Below are 18,383 nucleotides of genomic sequence, written 5' to 3'. Positions count from 1 at the left end.
GCGTCGCACTCGCTCCCTCCGTCACGCACAACAAACAGACACTCAACGAGCTGCACAAACAACCCGCTGCTTCGCACACTTCCCTGAACACACACACACCTCCTACAAACAAAGGCACACCCCTTCCCAATGCACACGCACACACTCACACAGTCCTGCGTGTACGCACAAACTCACCCACCGGGGGATTATCTGTGCAACAGAGTTCTGAACACTGAGAGTGAGGAGGCGTCTGAAGAACTGCACTCATCACCGAAGGATGGCAAGAGTCGAGCAGAAACAAAGCAAAAGCACACACACACACACACACACACACACACACGTACGTGGACACACTCCGCTGTGAGCTACCTGTGTGTCGAGCAGCATATAGAACAGCATCTCTGTGTCCATCCTGTGAGGCTGAGCTGACAGCCGGGGCAACGAGAGGGAAAGGGAGGAGGGCGAGGAGAAAGAACAAAAGAGAGAGGTGAGAGGGCTGGACAGGAATAAAGAGGAGAAGGAGAGAGAGGACAAGTCAGATGGAGAAATGAAAGTGGTGGAGTTAGGGGAAAGGGATAAAATCATTAAGAGAGAAACAGAGCTGGTAAGAGATGGAGCAATTCGCGACCTTGGTCCCCGGGGCCGCCGGACTTACATGTCCTTATCCCACAGATAGCCTGTATCGATTTTATACCATTAATGTGGTAGATTTCACACTATTAGCTTCTCCCTCCACCCTTTAGTGTGTGAAGAACCCTGCAGGCACTCAGCTTTGCTCAACTCTCATCTGATCTCTCCAACACGCTGCGTGGACAAGCTTACAGGCTTAGCATACCTCGAGCTGTTTCTTTCATGCACCATTAAAGCAACAGAGACGGAGAGAGTGAGTGTGAATTTATGGGGGTCAGGGCATTTGTGTGTGTGTGTGTGTGTGTGTGTGTGTCTGTGTGTGTGTGTCACATAGCAGTTGCCATCGCAAGGTTTTTACGTAGCACCCTTTATTGTATTTCGTGGGTCGGCGGTAAGAAGGCTGAACCAGATGCAGAATCATCCTATACATTAATATAACATGATCCCTTACAGGAGAGCTTCAACACGCAAAAACTTAGAATAAATATATTCACAACTGCCTCTACTATTGGTAGGAGATGAAAGCATAAAAAGGTACCTCCGTAAAAGATAATCGATAAGGGTATAGAAGTGTCTGTCTTTTTTCTTTTTTTTGACAAAAAAAAAAAAAAAAAGCCGTCGTGTCCTGTTTGTTTTTTTTGTCCTTTTTCTGCCGTTCAATTTTCCTCTGAGAAATGTTTAAAAATCAATACAATAACATCGATGCTCTTCTCCGATGAAAGAAAGCATGGTGTCGAGGTCCTCGTGGCCCCATTGAGTCTAGCTGATTAAGAAATCAAAAAATGCATCCATCGCCACAGTGTCTTTTTGTGTGACAGCCTTCCTTTTGTTTTGTCTTGCATTCGAAAAATAATTATCATTTCTCTATCCTCTCTTCCATAAAACCAGACGCCTCTTTTTTCCCCCCTGGTGATATCGCACAGCAACCAACCATTCACTGATAAGTCCCTCTGGAATCGAGCCCCGAAGACTTTCCACTGTATAAGCAACTTAAGTTAACTGGATGAGATGGAAATGAACCGAACTGCATACAAACAACTCCCATATTGACTGGGTATATTATTATTTTTGGCTCATCCAGGGAATGCAATTATTCGGCTGCCTTCGATCGGTTTTTAGTCTCAGTCGTCCATCAGCGTCCCATCCGTTGGTAGTCAAACCTCTTTGTTTAGATAAATAGATCTGTATTCATAGAAAAATAAGCATTGACCACACTGCTGGCTGTTCATTGCTAAGGCACTTGGCTGTTTTTCAGTCATTTCTCTCCCTCTCGCTTCGTGTCTCCATCACAAGTGTCCGCCCCGGCTCGCTCCGCACCTTTCCGACTGTCCCAGTTTGCGACTCTGTGTTTGATGTTGCACAGCCCCGGTGTGTTTTCACCTCCACGCAGGTCTTCAGAGAGTGATAATATGAACATAAACGCCCACCACCGCGCCGTCTCCTGCTCAGCGTGGCACCGAGTGGAGAAAACAGAGCCTTGGTTTCTTTTTGCGATCGTGAGGTGTAATGGAGGAAAAAAAAAATACTGGAGTAGCTGCAGCGGAGGTTTTGCCTCCAGGCTGAGATCTGGGATCAGCAAATCCTTGCCAATCCTATACTTCGGTAGTGGGGGGGGGGAATAGAAAAACTGACCTCAGCTCGTTATCCAGGAATAAACATGGTGTGTAGTGTAGTCCTGCTCCCCCACAGGCGCCTCTCAAAGTCATGCCAGCCTCTGTACAGAAGTCATTGTTACTGGATGATTCATCACCCGAGAGGGGGATGAGGAGGAGACGAGAGGAAAGGGGTAGCAGGAAGAGTAGGAGGAGGGGGAGAGAGGGGAGGAGTGTTAGAACTGGTACGAGCGGTCCAGCACCTCCATGTAGTCCGGTGTGGTCCTCAGTCTGGCTCTGTGCTCCCCCGCACCCTGCTCGCTCTGGCTGCTGTTGCCGCCGCCCGACGCGGAGCTGAGGGTGGTGACCACGAGCACCTGGTCGGGTCTGGTGTCCTGCTTAGAGTCTTGGGGGTGGGGGTAGCGGGGCGGCGGCCTCGCGTACCTGTCTGGCAGCTCTCTGAACTCTGGGGCGGGGAGTCTGAAGAGGCAGTCCACCAGTTCGACTTTAGGGGTGGGGCCTTGGCTGTCTATCACCGTGGGGCACAGGATGCCGTTGCCGTGAAGGCCGGCGAGCTGTCCCATCGCTCCTGTCACGGTGTTGATGGGGGATGAGGACACCTCCAGAGTCCAGTTCCTCTCCTTGTCTGCCGCAGAGCAGTATCCTCCCTCGCTCTCTTTGGAGGCTGCAAATGTCTGTTGCTGCCGTGTTCGCTGTTTCACCGCGGCGTCCTGTTCCTCTTTGTAGATGGGGTTGCTACACATGTGCGAAGCCGCGGCGGGGTCGGGACCTTCCGATGCGGCCTCAGGGGGCAAGATTGTGTCGTAGACGTGATTGTGTTCCGGTGGAGGTAAGGGCGGCGTCTCCGGGAGGCCGTGGTGGTGGTGGTGGTGATGGTGGTGCGTCTGCTCAGTGAAGATGCCACACTCCATCTGGATGCCGGCCAAATCCACCTCTCCCTGGCGACGGAACGGCAGCTTGTCCCTCCTCCTTAGGGCGTAGGCGATTAGTGCCGCTGCCGCGAAGAACGCCGAGACAAACAACACCAGCAGGCTGAGCACCAACACCGAGAGAGGGATTGAATCCTTCCCAGGAGGGATCAGGGGGCCCAGGCCTGAGCCGGGGTAGCCAACCGATGCGCCGCTGTCTGCAGCTGTGGAGGTGGCTGTGTGCTCCTCCTGCTGCTGCTCCTCCTGGGGCTCCAGCTCAGGGCAGAGCAGCTCCATGGAGAGGGAGCGCAGGTCCACGCCTTTGGTCTTTTCCGGGGAATGGCAGACCACCTCTCCCACCACCACAACCGCGCTGAGCCCCTCCAGCCACCGCTTGAGTGGAGCCGCTTCACAGTTACACTCCCACGGGTTCTGCTGCAGGTCCACCTGGAGAAACACACAACACCACAGCGCATTGTCATCGTGTAACAGAACACTAATTACTGGTCTGCCGTGCAATGCAAATCCATGAATCACTTTGTGCAATGTAAACAAAAGTAGATAATTATTTCTGAAATGCTGTTGATGTGTTTAAGTAACTTTTAATGTCTGCAGCGTTGAAGAATAGGCCAGTAGCTCGCACTCTAATAAGATGACAACAAGAGAAACGATCATCCCTCCGCTATCCTTTTCTCTCACCAGCAACAATATGTGGAAAATGAGTTTTCCAGCATTTGCGTAACAGAGTGCAGCTCTCAACGGTGCCCGAGTGCCTTTAAATGATTTCTGTTAATGTAATTAATGATAATGTCAGTATAGGGCCATCAGCACATCCAAGTGCCAACATTTACTGAATGGCTGCGCACGAGCGTCAGATATTTTCCGTGACACACAGCAACCTGAGCCGTGACCAATTCAACTCGTCCCACCCACAAGTGCTCCTGTTAAAAGCTGTTCACACCTTCACTTCAGCAGGTTACAGGATTATTTCAGTTTACAATAACGACCACTCAGAGTTTACATAAGTGGTTATTCACAAAACTCACCGGCAGGGTTTTGAGCGACGAGCATGAGAGAGCACTCTTTGTTTTTTAACAATAGACGGGATGTGATGCAACGCTCCCCCGTGCCGTAATGCAATAGGTGTGCACATGAATCCATTTCGTTCTCAGGCATATTGATCACGTGTCCTAAAACAAACTTGAATATTCACTTTGCGGCTCTTGTTAAAAAAAAAGAAGAAGGGGCGAAAGCAGATTATGCACAAAGGGAATCACTTACATCACGTCGTATTGTCTAGAGAACTGATCCATTCCGTATCTTTAGCAATGACACTGGCAATGAAAGCCGATATTCTCTTTGTCACACTTCCAACGAGCCTGCACGAATGCTGTCATGCTAATTTGGTTAGGCTGTCTCCCTGGCTTGCAGGAATAGATGGATGCTCCACGAGATGATTCAGCACTGCTGTTGCGGGAGCCGTGGTGCGAACGCCTCCCCATGCCTCACACGGAACAACAGGATGCTCCTTCACTTTATTGAAGTTGGCCCAGTGTGGTTTTTTTTTTTTTTTTTTTCGTGTGGCTTCCATAATGAAATAACAGGAGTGGAAACAACAACTCAGCTGCAGTTTTGACTCCACTGTGTTAAAGGTTCTCTGAGAAGTGCAGCGTTGCAGGTTTCTGTATTATTGTGACATCTGGGCCATAATGTGGCATGAGTGAACATTAATAAACCAGGTGACATTTTAAATAAACACTTCATTCCCTTGTATTGTTTTGTTTTCACGCAGATGCAGGGGCTTTATCCTCTTTTCTCTTTTGTATGCATCTGTCTTACATGTCCAACTCGGTTTACAATTCATACGCCTGGTCACCCCGACGTGTGATTTGCCGTCAACTTGTCAATCAGCGCGGTGTTGTGAAGCGCAAATTATAGGCGCCAGCCCGACAGGTGCTAGACGCAGCGGAAACGCAAGAGCATGACCCCATTATATAGATTTTATTATGCAGCTTTTAGTAAATTCCTTCCACATTCCAGCACGATACAGATCTGAGTGCAGCATTCACTCGTTTGATGCTGCATATTTGAGGAAATTCATTCAATTACACTTTACACGGAATTTCCGTCGCCAGATATGAATTTAGTCTGACTTATAAAGAAATAACATTGTTGTTTTTTTAATTGGAAACTGCCACATTTACCCAAAGAAGAGTTAATTTTCTCTTGTGGGTTTTTATCCTTATGACAAGCGATCACAGATCAAACAATAACAGTCCAACACTTACTGGGGAGCCATAAAGTAAATCCCATTAAGGGAGAGAGTAAGGATGTTCTCCGTGAGCCATGTGACTTAAAAACTGCTGCCAAAACGGCAACATCCTGTCAGTCATTACAATTGTTCCGGTTAACTCACAGGAACAGAGTCGTTATAAGAAGGATTTTTGGAAGTTGTGCTGCAGGGATTCTGCTGTAGCCTCTGGTGACGCGCCGCCCCTGAGCGTCAGCTTGCCAAGCCTTCTCCATACTGATGCATGCGTTTCATAGTCTTTTGTATAGTGCACAGAGCGAAAATGAAAAGAGTGCATATTGAAGAAGCCCCACGCAGTACGTGCCAAACTTTGTATATTGGAAAACTTATTTCATGGCCACAGTAAACGTATCATGTTATACACACAAGGCCAAAGAGGTGTGTCAATGGAAATTTATTCATGTTCAGAAATGTCCCCCCCCCCCCTCCCTTTGCATGCATCGTCAACTTCTACCTCAGATAGTGAGTTATCATAAATCCCGGAGCAACTCAAGCAACCCCTTCGAGAAGGGGCATGAACTTGTTCAATCCACAGGCCTGTGTTTCATGTGGGCAGAGAGAGAGCGGTGGTAATAGCAAAGAGCAGAGAGCAAGAGCTCCTGGTCCAGTGAGGTCATCGTTAGAGCAGGAATTGGCAACTCTGCCTCTGTGTGATCGCTGAACATCACTGCAACATTATGAGAGTGGAGGAAAAAACTCCCTTGATCTTTTATTCTGAGGGGAAAAACAAACATTGACTTCAAATTCCGCTGCATTGGATATATGGATTTTTGGTTTGAAATGTATGCGGTAAACATGGCGTGTGTACATGTAGTATGTAGACATGTGTCGTCTTTTTACACAGTTTACAGACTCTGGCTCTCGCTGGGGCGTGTGCGTTCCAACGTGCACCTCCTCTGGAGAAGGTGCGGAGAATCTCTGGAGTTCAGTGCGCGTGTGAAAGCAGCTTATGTCTGTACAAGTGAAATCTGGCAAATTAATTAACAGTGCGAATGTTCTGTAACTAAACTGCTTAGTCGTTTATCTCAGGCAAATGTTCAGCTTTAATTTATTGTATTTAATGTTTTTACTCAATGTCTGGTTTGATGTAAATGTCTCCCGCGGAGACAATAAAGGAAACTTAATCTTAAGACGTCCTCATACCCAAATTGTTTCTTCACGATTCATTATTGAATCAATGCTACTAACTAATATTTTTGTAAAATATTGCCCCTGTAAAAACTTCAATGTAAACTTTTGACCTAGTTGGGTAATAATGCAATTAACTTTCAACAGTGCAAATAGGAGTACTTGCGTAAACATTAACATGCTGAAATAACACTGCAATAATAAATCTAATTCTAATTATGTCACGCCATATCATCCACCCCTACAGTGAACCGAATGGAAGTGGTTATTAACACACAATTACTCCCCCCTCTGAGTGGTAGGAAAATCCTGCCTTTCATTTTGCAGAGGAAAATAATCTGTACAGCCTGTTAAAATGGCTTCATTGGAATTTAGTGGTAAATCTGAAAGACCGAGACAGACAGTCGATCGTACGAAGGTCTATTTCCTGTCCTAAAAAAAGGAAATGTGTGTGTTTCCCAGAGGACGGGCAGAACAGTCAGAAAGCTTAGTACTTTTAGAGGCTTTTATTGAGATACTATATTTATGTTTAAAACACCTGTGGGGTTCTTGTGTTTGCTGTGCAGTGAAAATATCAGGTGAAATATTAGTTTATATTGCAAAAGGATCTCAAGAGTTTCCACTGCATAAACACATCCACTAGTGTATACTGTATCGTGTTAAAAACTGTTTTTTTCTACGTAGCATGTGAAACAGCCAGCTGAATACAACGGCCTGAGCAAAGTAATATATTGAATCTGATTTGATCAGGTAAGATGTTAGCGGTTATAATCAAGTCTATTCCCCGACTCTCAGCTGAGTTTTCGGACTGAATCAATGTTAACGCAGTTCACGTGGCCCCGTGTTAATGGTCAAAACCATCTGATCGTTCTAGCAACTGGGTAGTCGACCAATCTGCACCTGCACCACACCTCTTCACAATCTTTAACCCTCCCTATCATTAGGAAGTAAAGAGTAATTATGGTGTTTCGTGACACTGAATTACAGAGGTACATGTTTAATAATAGTGCAGTAGCCAAGCCAACTGCAACAACAGTTACACATTATGATTGTTTTTGTGGCTTTCCCTGTCTTGATTTCATTAAGCTTTTAACTGGGAACGGATGGGTTGTTTCTATTTATTTTAAGGTCTCGATCTCAACATATTTTCCGCCATTTTGTGAAGCACTTTGTAACGTAAAGAAAGTTATTATTATTATTATCATTCCCAACTGGGTCACAAACTCTTCCCATCCGGACCAAAACCGCCCGCCACAAGACCAGCTTCATGCTGGCTGCAGTTGGCCTTATCAACAAGGCCAGGGACCCCCACCTGACTCAGACTTTTATTCTGCCCCCACACCTCAAGGATGTGTTAAATTAACACATTATATTATATTATATTATACTGCATTACATTGTATATTGCAATCTGACACTGTTCACTGTTTTGCATTCCACTTTTTACTTCACTTTTTATATCTTTTATCTTTTATATATTTTTATTTAGATATGTTTATGTCTAAATAAATGTTAATTTGTATAAATATTAGAAAAAGTGTGTAAATAAGAAGTAAATAGTGAGTAAATATATAATGTTTCTTTTTATTGCTTTTCTTATGTGTGTTGTATTTATTGTGTTTTTATGTTTCTATGTTCACTGTATGCACCAACAACCAGAGCAAATTCCTTGTAGGTGTAAACCTACTTGGTAACAAATACTTTCTGATTCTGATTATAGCATATTGGCTGAGCGAAAAACAGTCGATAAGTCACTTGCGATGTTAATTCACCTCGGTCACCGCCCATAATATGCGTTGTTTAATAGAAGATCGAACTGCAGTGCACACTGGTTAATGTAGTAGTACCAGTCTTAGTAGTTGAGGTAGTAGTAATAGAGTCGAGTAAAAATTGCTAATCAATCATGAATATTTGACATTCAATGCATGGTTTCCTGTCGAACCAGACCCTGGTGTGTAATGTATTATTTCCATCCATCCTGACCCAGTGTGCATTGTTTTCTATCCGACATCCCTCAAGGTGAAATGTTCCTGCGGGCAAATTTATTCAGCGTAATAAGAAGCAGGTGCTGCCAAACTGTACGTTTTTATGGACCGAGAAAGACGTGCACCCCTGCACTGCACATATTTATGGCCTCCACTCAGATGCCGATTCACACAACTTAATTCTATTGCATATTTCCGGTTGTTATTAGGAATTATAGCATACAAATCATAATTTTCTCTTATTTTTTCAAAATAAAGGAGACATCAAGGAGGGATCCCCCCCCCCCCCCCCCCCCAAAAAAAAATACCAGTGTATGTACGTAAGTGGGTGTGACTGTATAATCCCGTCCTTGATTGTGACAGTGACTCTAAGCCATACATGCTGCTGCTTTGTGATTATCAAAATGGACTTTTTTTTTTTTTTACATCATCTGCGAGCTTCACCCGGCCTCCATCTGTGTTACCCTTTGATTTCTACTGTGCACACACTGGCTCCAAAAACATACGCCAGCGCCCAGAAATCCCACTTACCGAGCTTCACACAGGCCAGCAGTAAGTCAACAGGTGATATCAGTGTCACATTATTTCTCTGCCGTCCATGGGCAGCGCTAATGTGACTTTGTCAGTGTACTAACAGCCCAGGTAAATGAACGAATTCAATCACGGTGCCGCAGATTCTGAGCACTACAATGGTGGTACTGCTGGGCTTTATGAATATGGCCCACGGTGCTCCTCCATTTGGTGAATGCTGTAATGCTCATAGACATCAGAGGCGTAGAACAGCACACAACCATTATCCATCTCCTCGTGGTTCCTCCGGCTCCGTAAACCACCGTCGATCTCCCCTCGAGCGAATATTTAGAAACCCACACCAGCAAGGATCAGGAATTTTTCACGGAGCCAAGAAAAAAAGCGGAAATTCACAATGACGTTGGGGCTAATCCACACCCCCACCTTTCCTCATTCTACCCGGGCTGTCTAAGAAAAGCCTGGTACACTAAATGTGCTGAAGTGAGAGGAGGCAGGATGAAAATAAATGTAATATCTCGGGTTCGGCCGTTATCAGTGGCATTGTGCACAGCAACCAGCCTCATAATGCTGCAGTTAAATGTGTGAGGTGAGGCCAAACACAAAAAGTGAATTTAATACAGACTGTGCAGTCTAAGCATGCACGGAAAAACTTGAGGGGTTCAGCTTTCCCCCGCTTTAGCCGGTGATTTATTAAGACCACTTATGCAAATCGAGACAATTGCAATTTTCCAATTAGAATACCTGAGGCACAAGCAGCGTCCCACATGCCACAGAGGAGCTCTCCAAACAACAGGCGACGCAGATGATGGAGGAAACTGCAGCTGTGCCCGAGACCAGGAGATCAGGGGCTGCCAGAAGTTTTAAATGCAGGTTTGTCTTTTGCCAAGATTTCAGCTCGTTTTGTTGATTTCATCAAGCTGTGAAGATATCTAGTCTCAGCAATGATAATTGAAATAATTACTATTATTTTTGTATTAATTTAGTAAGTCAATGGGGGTATTCCAATTCAATAATCTAAAATGTTCACTCTGCCATTGTTGCTCATCAAATTACTAAGAAAATGTTATTTGTGTGTGTGTGTAACTGTTAACCAATCCAAGTGAGCCTAATCAGATTTCTTAATGTTTAAAAGAATCTGCAAATATGTACGCGTACAGCAACTTGTAAATGTGTATTCAGAATCCATACGTCTGATTACACAGACTAAGATACAGTTAAACAACTCTCCAAAACACACACGTGCACACGCACACACAAGCACAGACACACTGTACTGCTGAATTTCTTTTAGGCATAAGGTGTATTTGTTATAGGTTTGTAAACACACAAGGATTCTACACATTTACAGAATCTCAGTGCACATTTAGAAATCGGATTACGCAAACGCAGGTTGAGATACAAATACACAACTCTCCACATACACACACACACACAAATAATATTTCTACTGAACTGGCCGAATACAGTTGTTCTGACTCATTGACATATTACATGCTAACATTTCCTTAGTCATTGAGTAAATACAGTTTAAGTTTTGCACCAACCTGTACCAGCCCGGTGAGGTGCTCCAGCACGCCCTCCATAGGAAGCAGCAGAAGGTGATTGTTTCTCAGATTCAGACGAGCGAGATTAACTCCTGAGAACACGCCAAGGGGGAGGCTCCGCAGCAGGTTGGCGTTGAGGAACAACAGCTGGAGGGACGGCATGGAGTCAAGTGTCCCGGGATCAACCTCGCGGATCTCATTGTACTCAAAATAAAGGTACCTAAAATAAAGCAGAGGCCAGAGTTAGAGATTGCGAGACACTGGTGATGGAGTACGGTGAAAAGAGGATAAATAAATAAACCAGTGGATTAGATCACAACAAGTCAATACGGCCGTCTGTCTTTGTCTCAGCTTGGTACCTAAAACATTATTATTTTGATTAGAGCACAGGGTGAATTCCTTTTGAGTCGTTTTATTTTGAAATATTGTGCAGGTTATTTACCTCTCCTGCACCGCAGCACGGTAATTACATCAAGTCATAACAGAGATTTGATTTAATCTGCAACCTTCCCTGTTCACAGCTGATTAGACGATCAGTATCAAATGATATTGTGTAATTTAACACTGATGACTACTTACACTTGCCTTGACATGCCTAATCAGCATGTTAAATTTAAAGTCCTTTGCATTTTTAAAGTGTTTTTCAATAATAGAAATCCGCAGAGGCTCGCCCGCCCTAGAGTCACTGACAAGGCTAACGAGAGGTTAAGAGGAAAAAATGTTGGACGTCCTGTGAGGATCTTTATTATTGATTAATAGTCAAATTAACGGGGCTCCAAATTTTCTGATCTTCAAATAAAGAGCGGAAAACTAAAGAGTAGAAGATGTGCTGAATATGAAGATAGTATGGCACAAACCTTTTTATTCTATAAATAAGAAAGCGTGACCGTTTACGTTAATTCACCGAAAAAATACAATAGCTCACTGTAGATACTAACTGTGTACATTATTTGCAGAGGAATTATTTTCATCATGTTCATCTGACAATGATACATATGCATGTTTCCTCCGTGTTTTTTTGTAAATAATAAGCCCTTCTCATAAATGCTAATTCCTGGCATCACCCAGACGTCTCACTGCCTTATCAACACCTCTGTATGCAAATACAAAAACACATTAATTTTCACGTTGTCACTCAAACCAGGCTGACACCTCACTTCGGCGGAATCAGGCGGTGTGACTAACAAACGACAATCCCGGCAGAGAATGGGCACCTTTCATTTCAATCAAACACCAGCATAATGGTAATCAAAATGTTCTGCTCTCCGCTGTGTCACCATTACTGAGAAATTAATTCCCACATACTTATAAACAAATGTCTAAATACCTTTGCTGACATGTGGTTTCAGTCAATGAGTGTGTTTGAAGTGCAGCGAAGGCAAAGTGCTTGAAGTGGTGTGAGTGATCCAAAAGCCCAAAAATCTAAAATCCTACCTAAGATTCTGCAGCCCCAGGAACACGTGGGGACTGAGCCTCTCCAGGTTGTTGCCATTCAGGTAGAGGCTCCTCAGGCTTGTCAGGCTGGAGAAGGCCCCCTCCTGCAGGTAAGAGATGCGGTTGTTCCCCAGGTGAAGCAGGTCGAGACTGGAGAAATTCCAGAAGTCTGTGCGGTAGATCCTCTGAATTAGATTTCCACTCAGGTAGAGCTTGCGGCCGTTGAGGGGCCGAGGTGTGAGCTGGGACACGTTGAGGAAGCCGTTCTCCTTGCAGTTGACAGTCAAGCCGAGATCTGAGATGTGCAGGTTGCAAGTGCAGCCCAGGGGACAGATGATTGGGATGGGGGGTCGTGTTTGGTAGCCGGCCACGGGGGGATTCTGGTTGGGCATCAGACTGCGGGGAGTGGGAGGTGTTCTGGAGGGTCGGGGCCTTTTCGTCGGCCTCAGGTGCCTCTCTCTGTCTTTGCGCTCTGCTGAGGAGGAGGACGAGGACGTGGAGGAGGTGTGAGTGTTTTGGCGGGAGCCGTGCACCATAGAGGAGGGTTTAGTGGGCCGGACTCGCCCTGGGTGGGCGTTGGGTTTAGAGATAGGGGGCAAATGACGGGGGTGCGACCCTGCCGTGGAAACACCCCCCTCTGATTGTAGCTCTTTGTCCGGCAGGTCGGCACACAGCGCCTTGCGGGGAATTTCCCTCAGGTCCTTTCCGTGAAGGTGGAAGGGATACTCGCATGTAACGTCCCCAACAACCGCCGTGTAGGGGATCTGACCCAGCCACTGCTGAAGCTGAACGGCCTCACAGCCACAGTTCCAAGGATTCTCCTCCAGCTGTAGCTCCATCAGGGAGCGACCAACATACTCCAGGGTCCCAGCATATGCCAAGCTCTTCAGACGGTTTCCCCGCAGGTCCAGATGAGTCAGAGACACAGATCTGGTGCAGCAGGAGGGGGGGTAGTAATGTGGGTTAGATGAAAGCACAATGTGATAGAAAGAGAAAACATTGGCTCACCCGTTCCTTTGCCGAGAAATCTGCTTATCTGATGATTAATCCGTCTTTTATAGTAAGAAATAATGTGCAACAGGAACACTAATTCAGCATCAGCACAGACTATCTAATTGTGTCTGACAGTGATACCTTACACAGATCAGTCGCGGCGTAATTCAAAAGCTCTGCAGTAAAATAATGGGGATGTCACCTGAGCAGATGAGCAGGCAAGACGGGGATCAGGTTGTCATTGAGGATGAGGACCCGGAGCTTGTAGAGGAACCTCAGAGCGCCGCTGTCGATTCGTTTGATCACGTTGTAGTCGGCCTGGAGGTGGGAAAGACAAAGATGTGACGCACACATAATTCCTGCCCCTGCGAACCCACTGTCGGGCTCCTGTCACAGCCGCCTGTTATAATCGTGTGCAACTTTCCGGGGGATTAGGATCTCAAACCCACCTGGAGGTATTCCAGAGCCTCTAGACCAGCGAAGGTGTCGTTTTTGAAGACCTCCAGCTTGTTCTCGTGGAGGTACAGGCGTCTCAGCTTGGCCAGCCCGTTGAAAGCTCCCACTCGGATGTCCTGGAGCGCGTTGTTCCCGAGGTTTATCGACACCGCGTTGCCAAGGTGCTGGAACCCGTTGCTATAGAGACGCCTTAGCGAGTTCCTCTGGAGGTTGAGTTTGAAAGGGCGGACCCACGACTGCGACACCTGAGCGATTAATTAGAGGTCTGATTAGTTATCGTATTCATTCAACAGTTAAAAACACCCATAAGCCGCATTAGAGAACGGATATTAGACCCGGAGAGTATTTTAATCATGTAAATGCAATAAAGTGCAGCGCAGTTCAACGTGAGGGCGAAAGGGAAGGAGAGTGATTGATACCTGGGTGACATTAGTGAAGCTCCGCCCGTCACAGTGCACGTGCAGCACGCCTTCTTTGACCTCGCACGTGCACGGCTCGAAGCACGGCTCGTCCACCTCCTCCTCGGAGTTGTCCACCAGAGGGGTGTGTGTGGAGGTGGGGGTAGGGGTGGGGGTGTGCGACGCCCAGGACAGACACACACACCCCAGGGCCACTACCAGAGTGACCCACTGCATCCTCCTGCTTCTCCTTCTCAGCTCAGCAGCCTGGGGCTACAGGCCGACATCGGCCCTTCACCGCACTGCACACACACACACAAATGCACACATATGGTTAAAAGAGGGCAAGCAGCTCGGAAGGCAGCAGCAAAAAGTCAGATCAGGATGAATCAGATTTGATGATACATCACAAGCATACTGAAGCAGTCAGAAAAATAAAAGTTAAATCACACGGACGGGAGTGCCTCAGGGAAAGAATTACGTTCCATTGAAATAATGATGTATAAGGCCGTCCGGAGGCCACTGTGTATGCAGCAATATGAGCTGAACCATGGGAAACATATATAACATGTATTTATCACGTGGAAACAAGGCTTCGGGTTTACAGGCATCACAAGAGCAAGAAATGCTGATGCAAAAACAACAAACTCTCAGCTGCTAAAATGTTGCTCTTGAATTAGATATTCAAATACTGACATTGAAAATGCATAACAAAGGCAAAACATGTGGGCTAGTTCACCTGTGAATCACATTTTATCATTTTCAAAGTGGCTTTTTTGGACGAGTGGAGGGAGGTGGTGGTGGTGGTGGTGGTGGAGGGGGGGCTCTGATGAATATATTCATCTGTATTCTCAAATGCTCGGCGAAGCTGAAATGTCACGCACGTGTTGTTTTAATGTATGCAATATGAATATGGGTAAATTCAAATCAGATTCATAATGCTCCTGTCTAATGAACTGCTCCATTTAATAAGATGAATGGCAATCAGACAACAGACGGATGAGGCACAAAATAACCGGGTATTATAAATCAGCAAGAATACGTTGGGTTATCAGCAGCCATCGAGTCCTGTCATAATCATTACCGTGATAATGACAGTGGAGTGAAAGCGTCGCCGCAAATCAAAACTCTTCAACGTTTTCAAAGAAGGTCTGATGTGGAGGCAGCTCGGTGATGAGCAGGAGCGTGAACTGACAGTGGCTGTGCTGACGAAGATGATGAAGATGTTCATGAGAGTGGCAGAGCAATAATAATAATAATAATAATAACAGAACGGGAACTGAGCTGCTGTCGTCCAGGAAACAAACAAAAAAAAAAAGAAAAAGGAAAACAGCTTAGATTCTTGATAGAGTCTTGCATGGGGGAAGTTTCCTCTCAAGTCTTAATGAGATCTAAATTGGATAAAGCATCTCGACCTGCTCATACACTGTTGAACACTGCCACGCGAAATGCAATAATGATCATGATGGTATGGTAGCTGTAATCATACAGCAATAATCTGGCATCAGCGAGTTAGACAAGGAGGCAGCAGTGAAAACATCACCGCCCGGGAGAGGAAGAGCAATCACAGAGATGATTATGACGGGGAGAGATGAAGGCAGAGGTGGAAACGAGAGGAGGAGGAGGAGGAGGAGGAGGAGAAGTGGGAACGGGAAGCGAAAAGGAAAGGAGCAAAGGAGACACAGACAGATAAAGGAAGAGTAATGGGCAGAGAGTGTGGTACAAAGGGAGAGGAAACGGGTGAGGTGCGGAGAGAGGACTGGGATTGCATAAGCATTAAGAAGTCAGTCAGGGCTGCCACTCAGGACAAGAGCTCAGAGTGAAACCGCTGAAATCTGATATCGATTACATCAAAAGCCCTCCTCTCGCCCTGCACACAATGTACGCCTGCCTCGCAGAGAAGCAGCGCTGGAGCCAAGTTGCCTGCGAGTGTGTGAGTGTGTGAGCAGAAAGGTCAAACCATATCCAAAAAGTATGCCTTCATTGCCTGCCAAGTGCAGGAACAGGTACCTTGACACATGTAGATGAGTGTGTGATTTCGTAACAAGACCAGCGTACATGCTGCAATAGTTGTTGGACAATCCTGGAGAAGCGTGAGAGGAAGGACAACATGTTATTTCCACGTATGACGAGGGGAGTTCTCCCGTTCATCGGAGTGTTTGGAGCAGGTACACTTCACACGCGCAATGCAGGACAATCTAGGCCAACGCGCTCGATGGTGTTTGACAAATTGGAATACAATGAGAAACACAAGCCATTCAGATGTCCCAGTAGGTCCTCATTTTCATCCAAGAAATGCATTGTTTATCGCCGAGCCCGAAGGCCCCCCCCCCCCCCCCCCCCCCCACATGATGAGATCAATACAGACTCCAGATAGACCACTGGGATCCCTCCTGTTAGAATCTGCTTTGTAGGACGGCCATGTCTCCTTAAGAAGAAGAAACACAGTCAACAGTGGAGCCTCTTTTTCCAATCAGCCAAGTGGACTAGTCAGCAGTCGGCATCGCTGTGCATCATTATGTTAACAAGAACCGAGAGGAGCCGAGTGTTGACTAGTGACAGCACAGCAGAATTCAAATCCATCCACCTATCAATCTATCCCTTCACCAATCTATCGGTCTCTCTGTCTGTCTGTCGGTCTCCAGCTGAGAACAGGCCTGACACAGGTGTGGCTTCTCCTCCTCCCTGTCTTTTCTTGACTCTCTCCGACTCTTTTGAGTTTTGCTTCTTCTCCTCTTCCCTCTCTCCTCCAGACCTCCAACACACTGACGCAAGCGAGCCACAGATGACGGTCACTGCTTCATTCTTCGCCGTATTATTCATGTCACATAATTCCAGTGTCTACCTCTCTCCGTCCTCTCTCTCTCTCTCTGTCTCCCTCTCTGTCCGTCCGAACCCACAGTCTCACCAAAGCTTTTACATCATGGGCCCCTGCCTGCTCCCACAGCACAGACCTGCACTATCAGGCAACCAGCAGCAGCAGCAGCAGCAGCAGCAGCAGCAGCATCACTGATCAAACGTATTGGGGGGGCTATATCAGCCTGGATAGCCCAAAGCCCTCCAAGAAAATCAATTAGCCCCCTCTCCAACATTACAGCAGACAAATTGTGATAGTTAGCAGAATTAAAGCATGACCAATTAGGGCAGTCTAGTCATTAACAGAAGCTATTAAGACATTTACCAGGCTATGTATGAAAATCCTTGGCAGAGTATAACGCAATCCAATTGCTTTCCCCATTGTCTGTGTCTCCCCCAGCAGCAGCTCCTTCACATCCACACATGCAGCGACGCTCAGCAGAGCAGGGATGCGGGTAATACTCACTCTGTCCGCCGCCAAAGAATTAAGGAACGACCGAGAAAACACTTTAGAGGCTGACTGTCGACATGTCGTTCACATTCAGCCGCACTCCTCTCTCCCTCTCTCTCCTCCTGTAGCGGCTGAGGCGGATGGATGGACGGGGGTGAGGGAGGGGAGGGGGGTGCCAGAGCAAGAGGGGGGACGTGATGAGACTGCAATGAGGTGGAGGATAAAAACCAGAAGAGGGAGAGAGAGTGAGGGAGAGAATGAGAGAGTGAGAGAGAGAGCGAGAGAGAGAGAGAGAGAGAGAGAGAGATAGATAGAGAGAGAGAGAGAGAGAGAGAGAGAGGGGCTGGCTTTAGGATGCAGGACCGCTTCTCCACAGCGCAGCCCGTGGGAGCTGCGGCACCGCGCACACCGCTGGACAGGCGTGCGATGTTGCGCGGAGTTTTCAGCGTGCGTAATGATGGAGAATCCTCTCTTCATCTCCAACACAACCGGCTAATTCATTGAGGAAGAGAGGGAGGGGAGGGAGGGGAGGGGAGGATGGGAGAAAAAAAAGAGAGACACGGAGGCGCCGGAATTAATCGCGCAATAAAAGACGGCGCGCAACTGCTCCCTGTTCGTGCACATGGGGCGCATATTACGCGCGCTCGGGGTGGATCCTCCTCCTCCTCTCCTCTCGCCAAAAGGAGGCTGTTTAAGTTCCTCATCATAAACACATTACACAGAAAGACACAACAAGAGGCGCAGACAATAAACTTTCTCCTCACGTTGCCCGCGTGTGCAGTCTGCTATAACAAAATAAAAAAAATGCCCCGACTTGTTCAGCCTTACCGACAATAATTTAGAATCTCATTAGCTTATTCATCTCTCTCCTTCTTGCCCTTAAGCGCCGAAGGGTTTCGTGAAACCGGTGCGCGTTACCATGGCGACTCGTGCCAGCTGGCTTCGTCGCGCACAAATCCCCCCCCCCCCTCCTTTACCCTAACCACCACCATCAAAAAACTATGGTGACTTTCATGAGTGAGAGGGGGGGTATTACTGGGAGGCCTGGAAGATCACCTGTCCTGGTGCATTAAGGAGGTTGCGGGGCCCAACAGATGCCTTGGAGATAGAGAGCAACGAAGACACCTCCAGCACAGCTCCTTAAATGTAACCTTGTTGTAGTA

The 18,383-nt window shown here is 46.7% G+C and overlaps 1 protein-coding gene across 1 annotated transcript; it reads right to left on the bottom strand.

The window, feature by feature from the left end:
* Nucleotides 1–980: 980 nt before the first annotated feature.
* Nucleotides 981–17,320, bottom strand: LOC133961428 (SLIT and NTRK-like protein 3). The gene is made up of 7 exons (XM_062396528.1): nucleotides 17,236–17,320; nucleotides 13,935–14,215; nucleotides 13,509–13,760; nucleotides 13,262–13,377; nucleotides 12,067–12,996; nucleotides 10,633–10,852; nucleotides 981–3,580 (listed from the first exon to the last, which is right to left on the bottom strand). The coding sequence occupies exons 2-7, from the start codon at nucleotides 14,148–14,150 to the stop codon at nucleotides 2,441–2,443; spliced, it is 2,874 nt and encodes a 957-aa protein (XP_062252512.1). The 5' UTR covers nucleotides 14,151–14,215; nucleotides 17,236–17,320; the 3' UTR covers nucleotides 981–2,440.
* Nucleotides 17,321–18,383: the final 1,063 nt, after the last annotated feature.

The sequence above is a fragment of the Platichthys flesus genome, chromosome 10 (genome assembly GCF_949316205.1).
Source record: "Platichthys flesus chromosome 10, fPlaFle2.1, whole genome shotgun sequence".
Lineage (NCBI taxonomy): Eukaryota > Metazoa > Chordata > Actinopteri > Pleuronectiformes > Pleuronectidae > Platichthys > Platichthys flesus.
Note: the sequence above shows the minus strand (reverse complement) of the source record. Positions and strands in the feature narration are given on the sequence as shown.

Bases quoted from the DNA above. Each gene is read 5' to 3' on its own strand.
- LOC133961428 (XM_062396528.1), bottom strand. From the start codon at position 14,150: ATGCAGTGGGTCACTCTGGTAGTGGCCCTGGGGTGTGTGTGTCTGTCC. The intron at 13,761-13,934 runs GTATCAATCACT...TTAATCGCTCAG, and splicing joins GCTTCACTAATGTCACCCAG to GTGTCGCAGTCGTGGGTCCG. The intron at 10,853-12,066 runs GTAGGATTTTAG...GCTTTATTTTAG, and splicing joins CTGGGGCTGCAGAATCTTAG to GTACCTTTATTTTGAGTACA.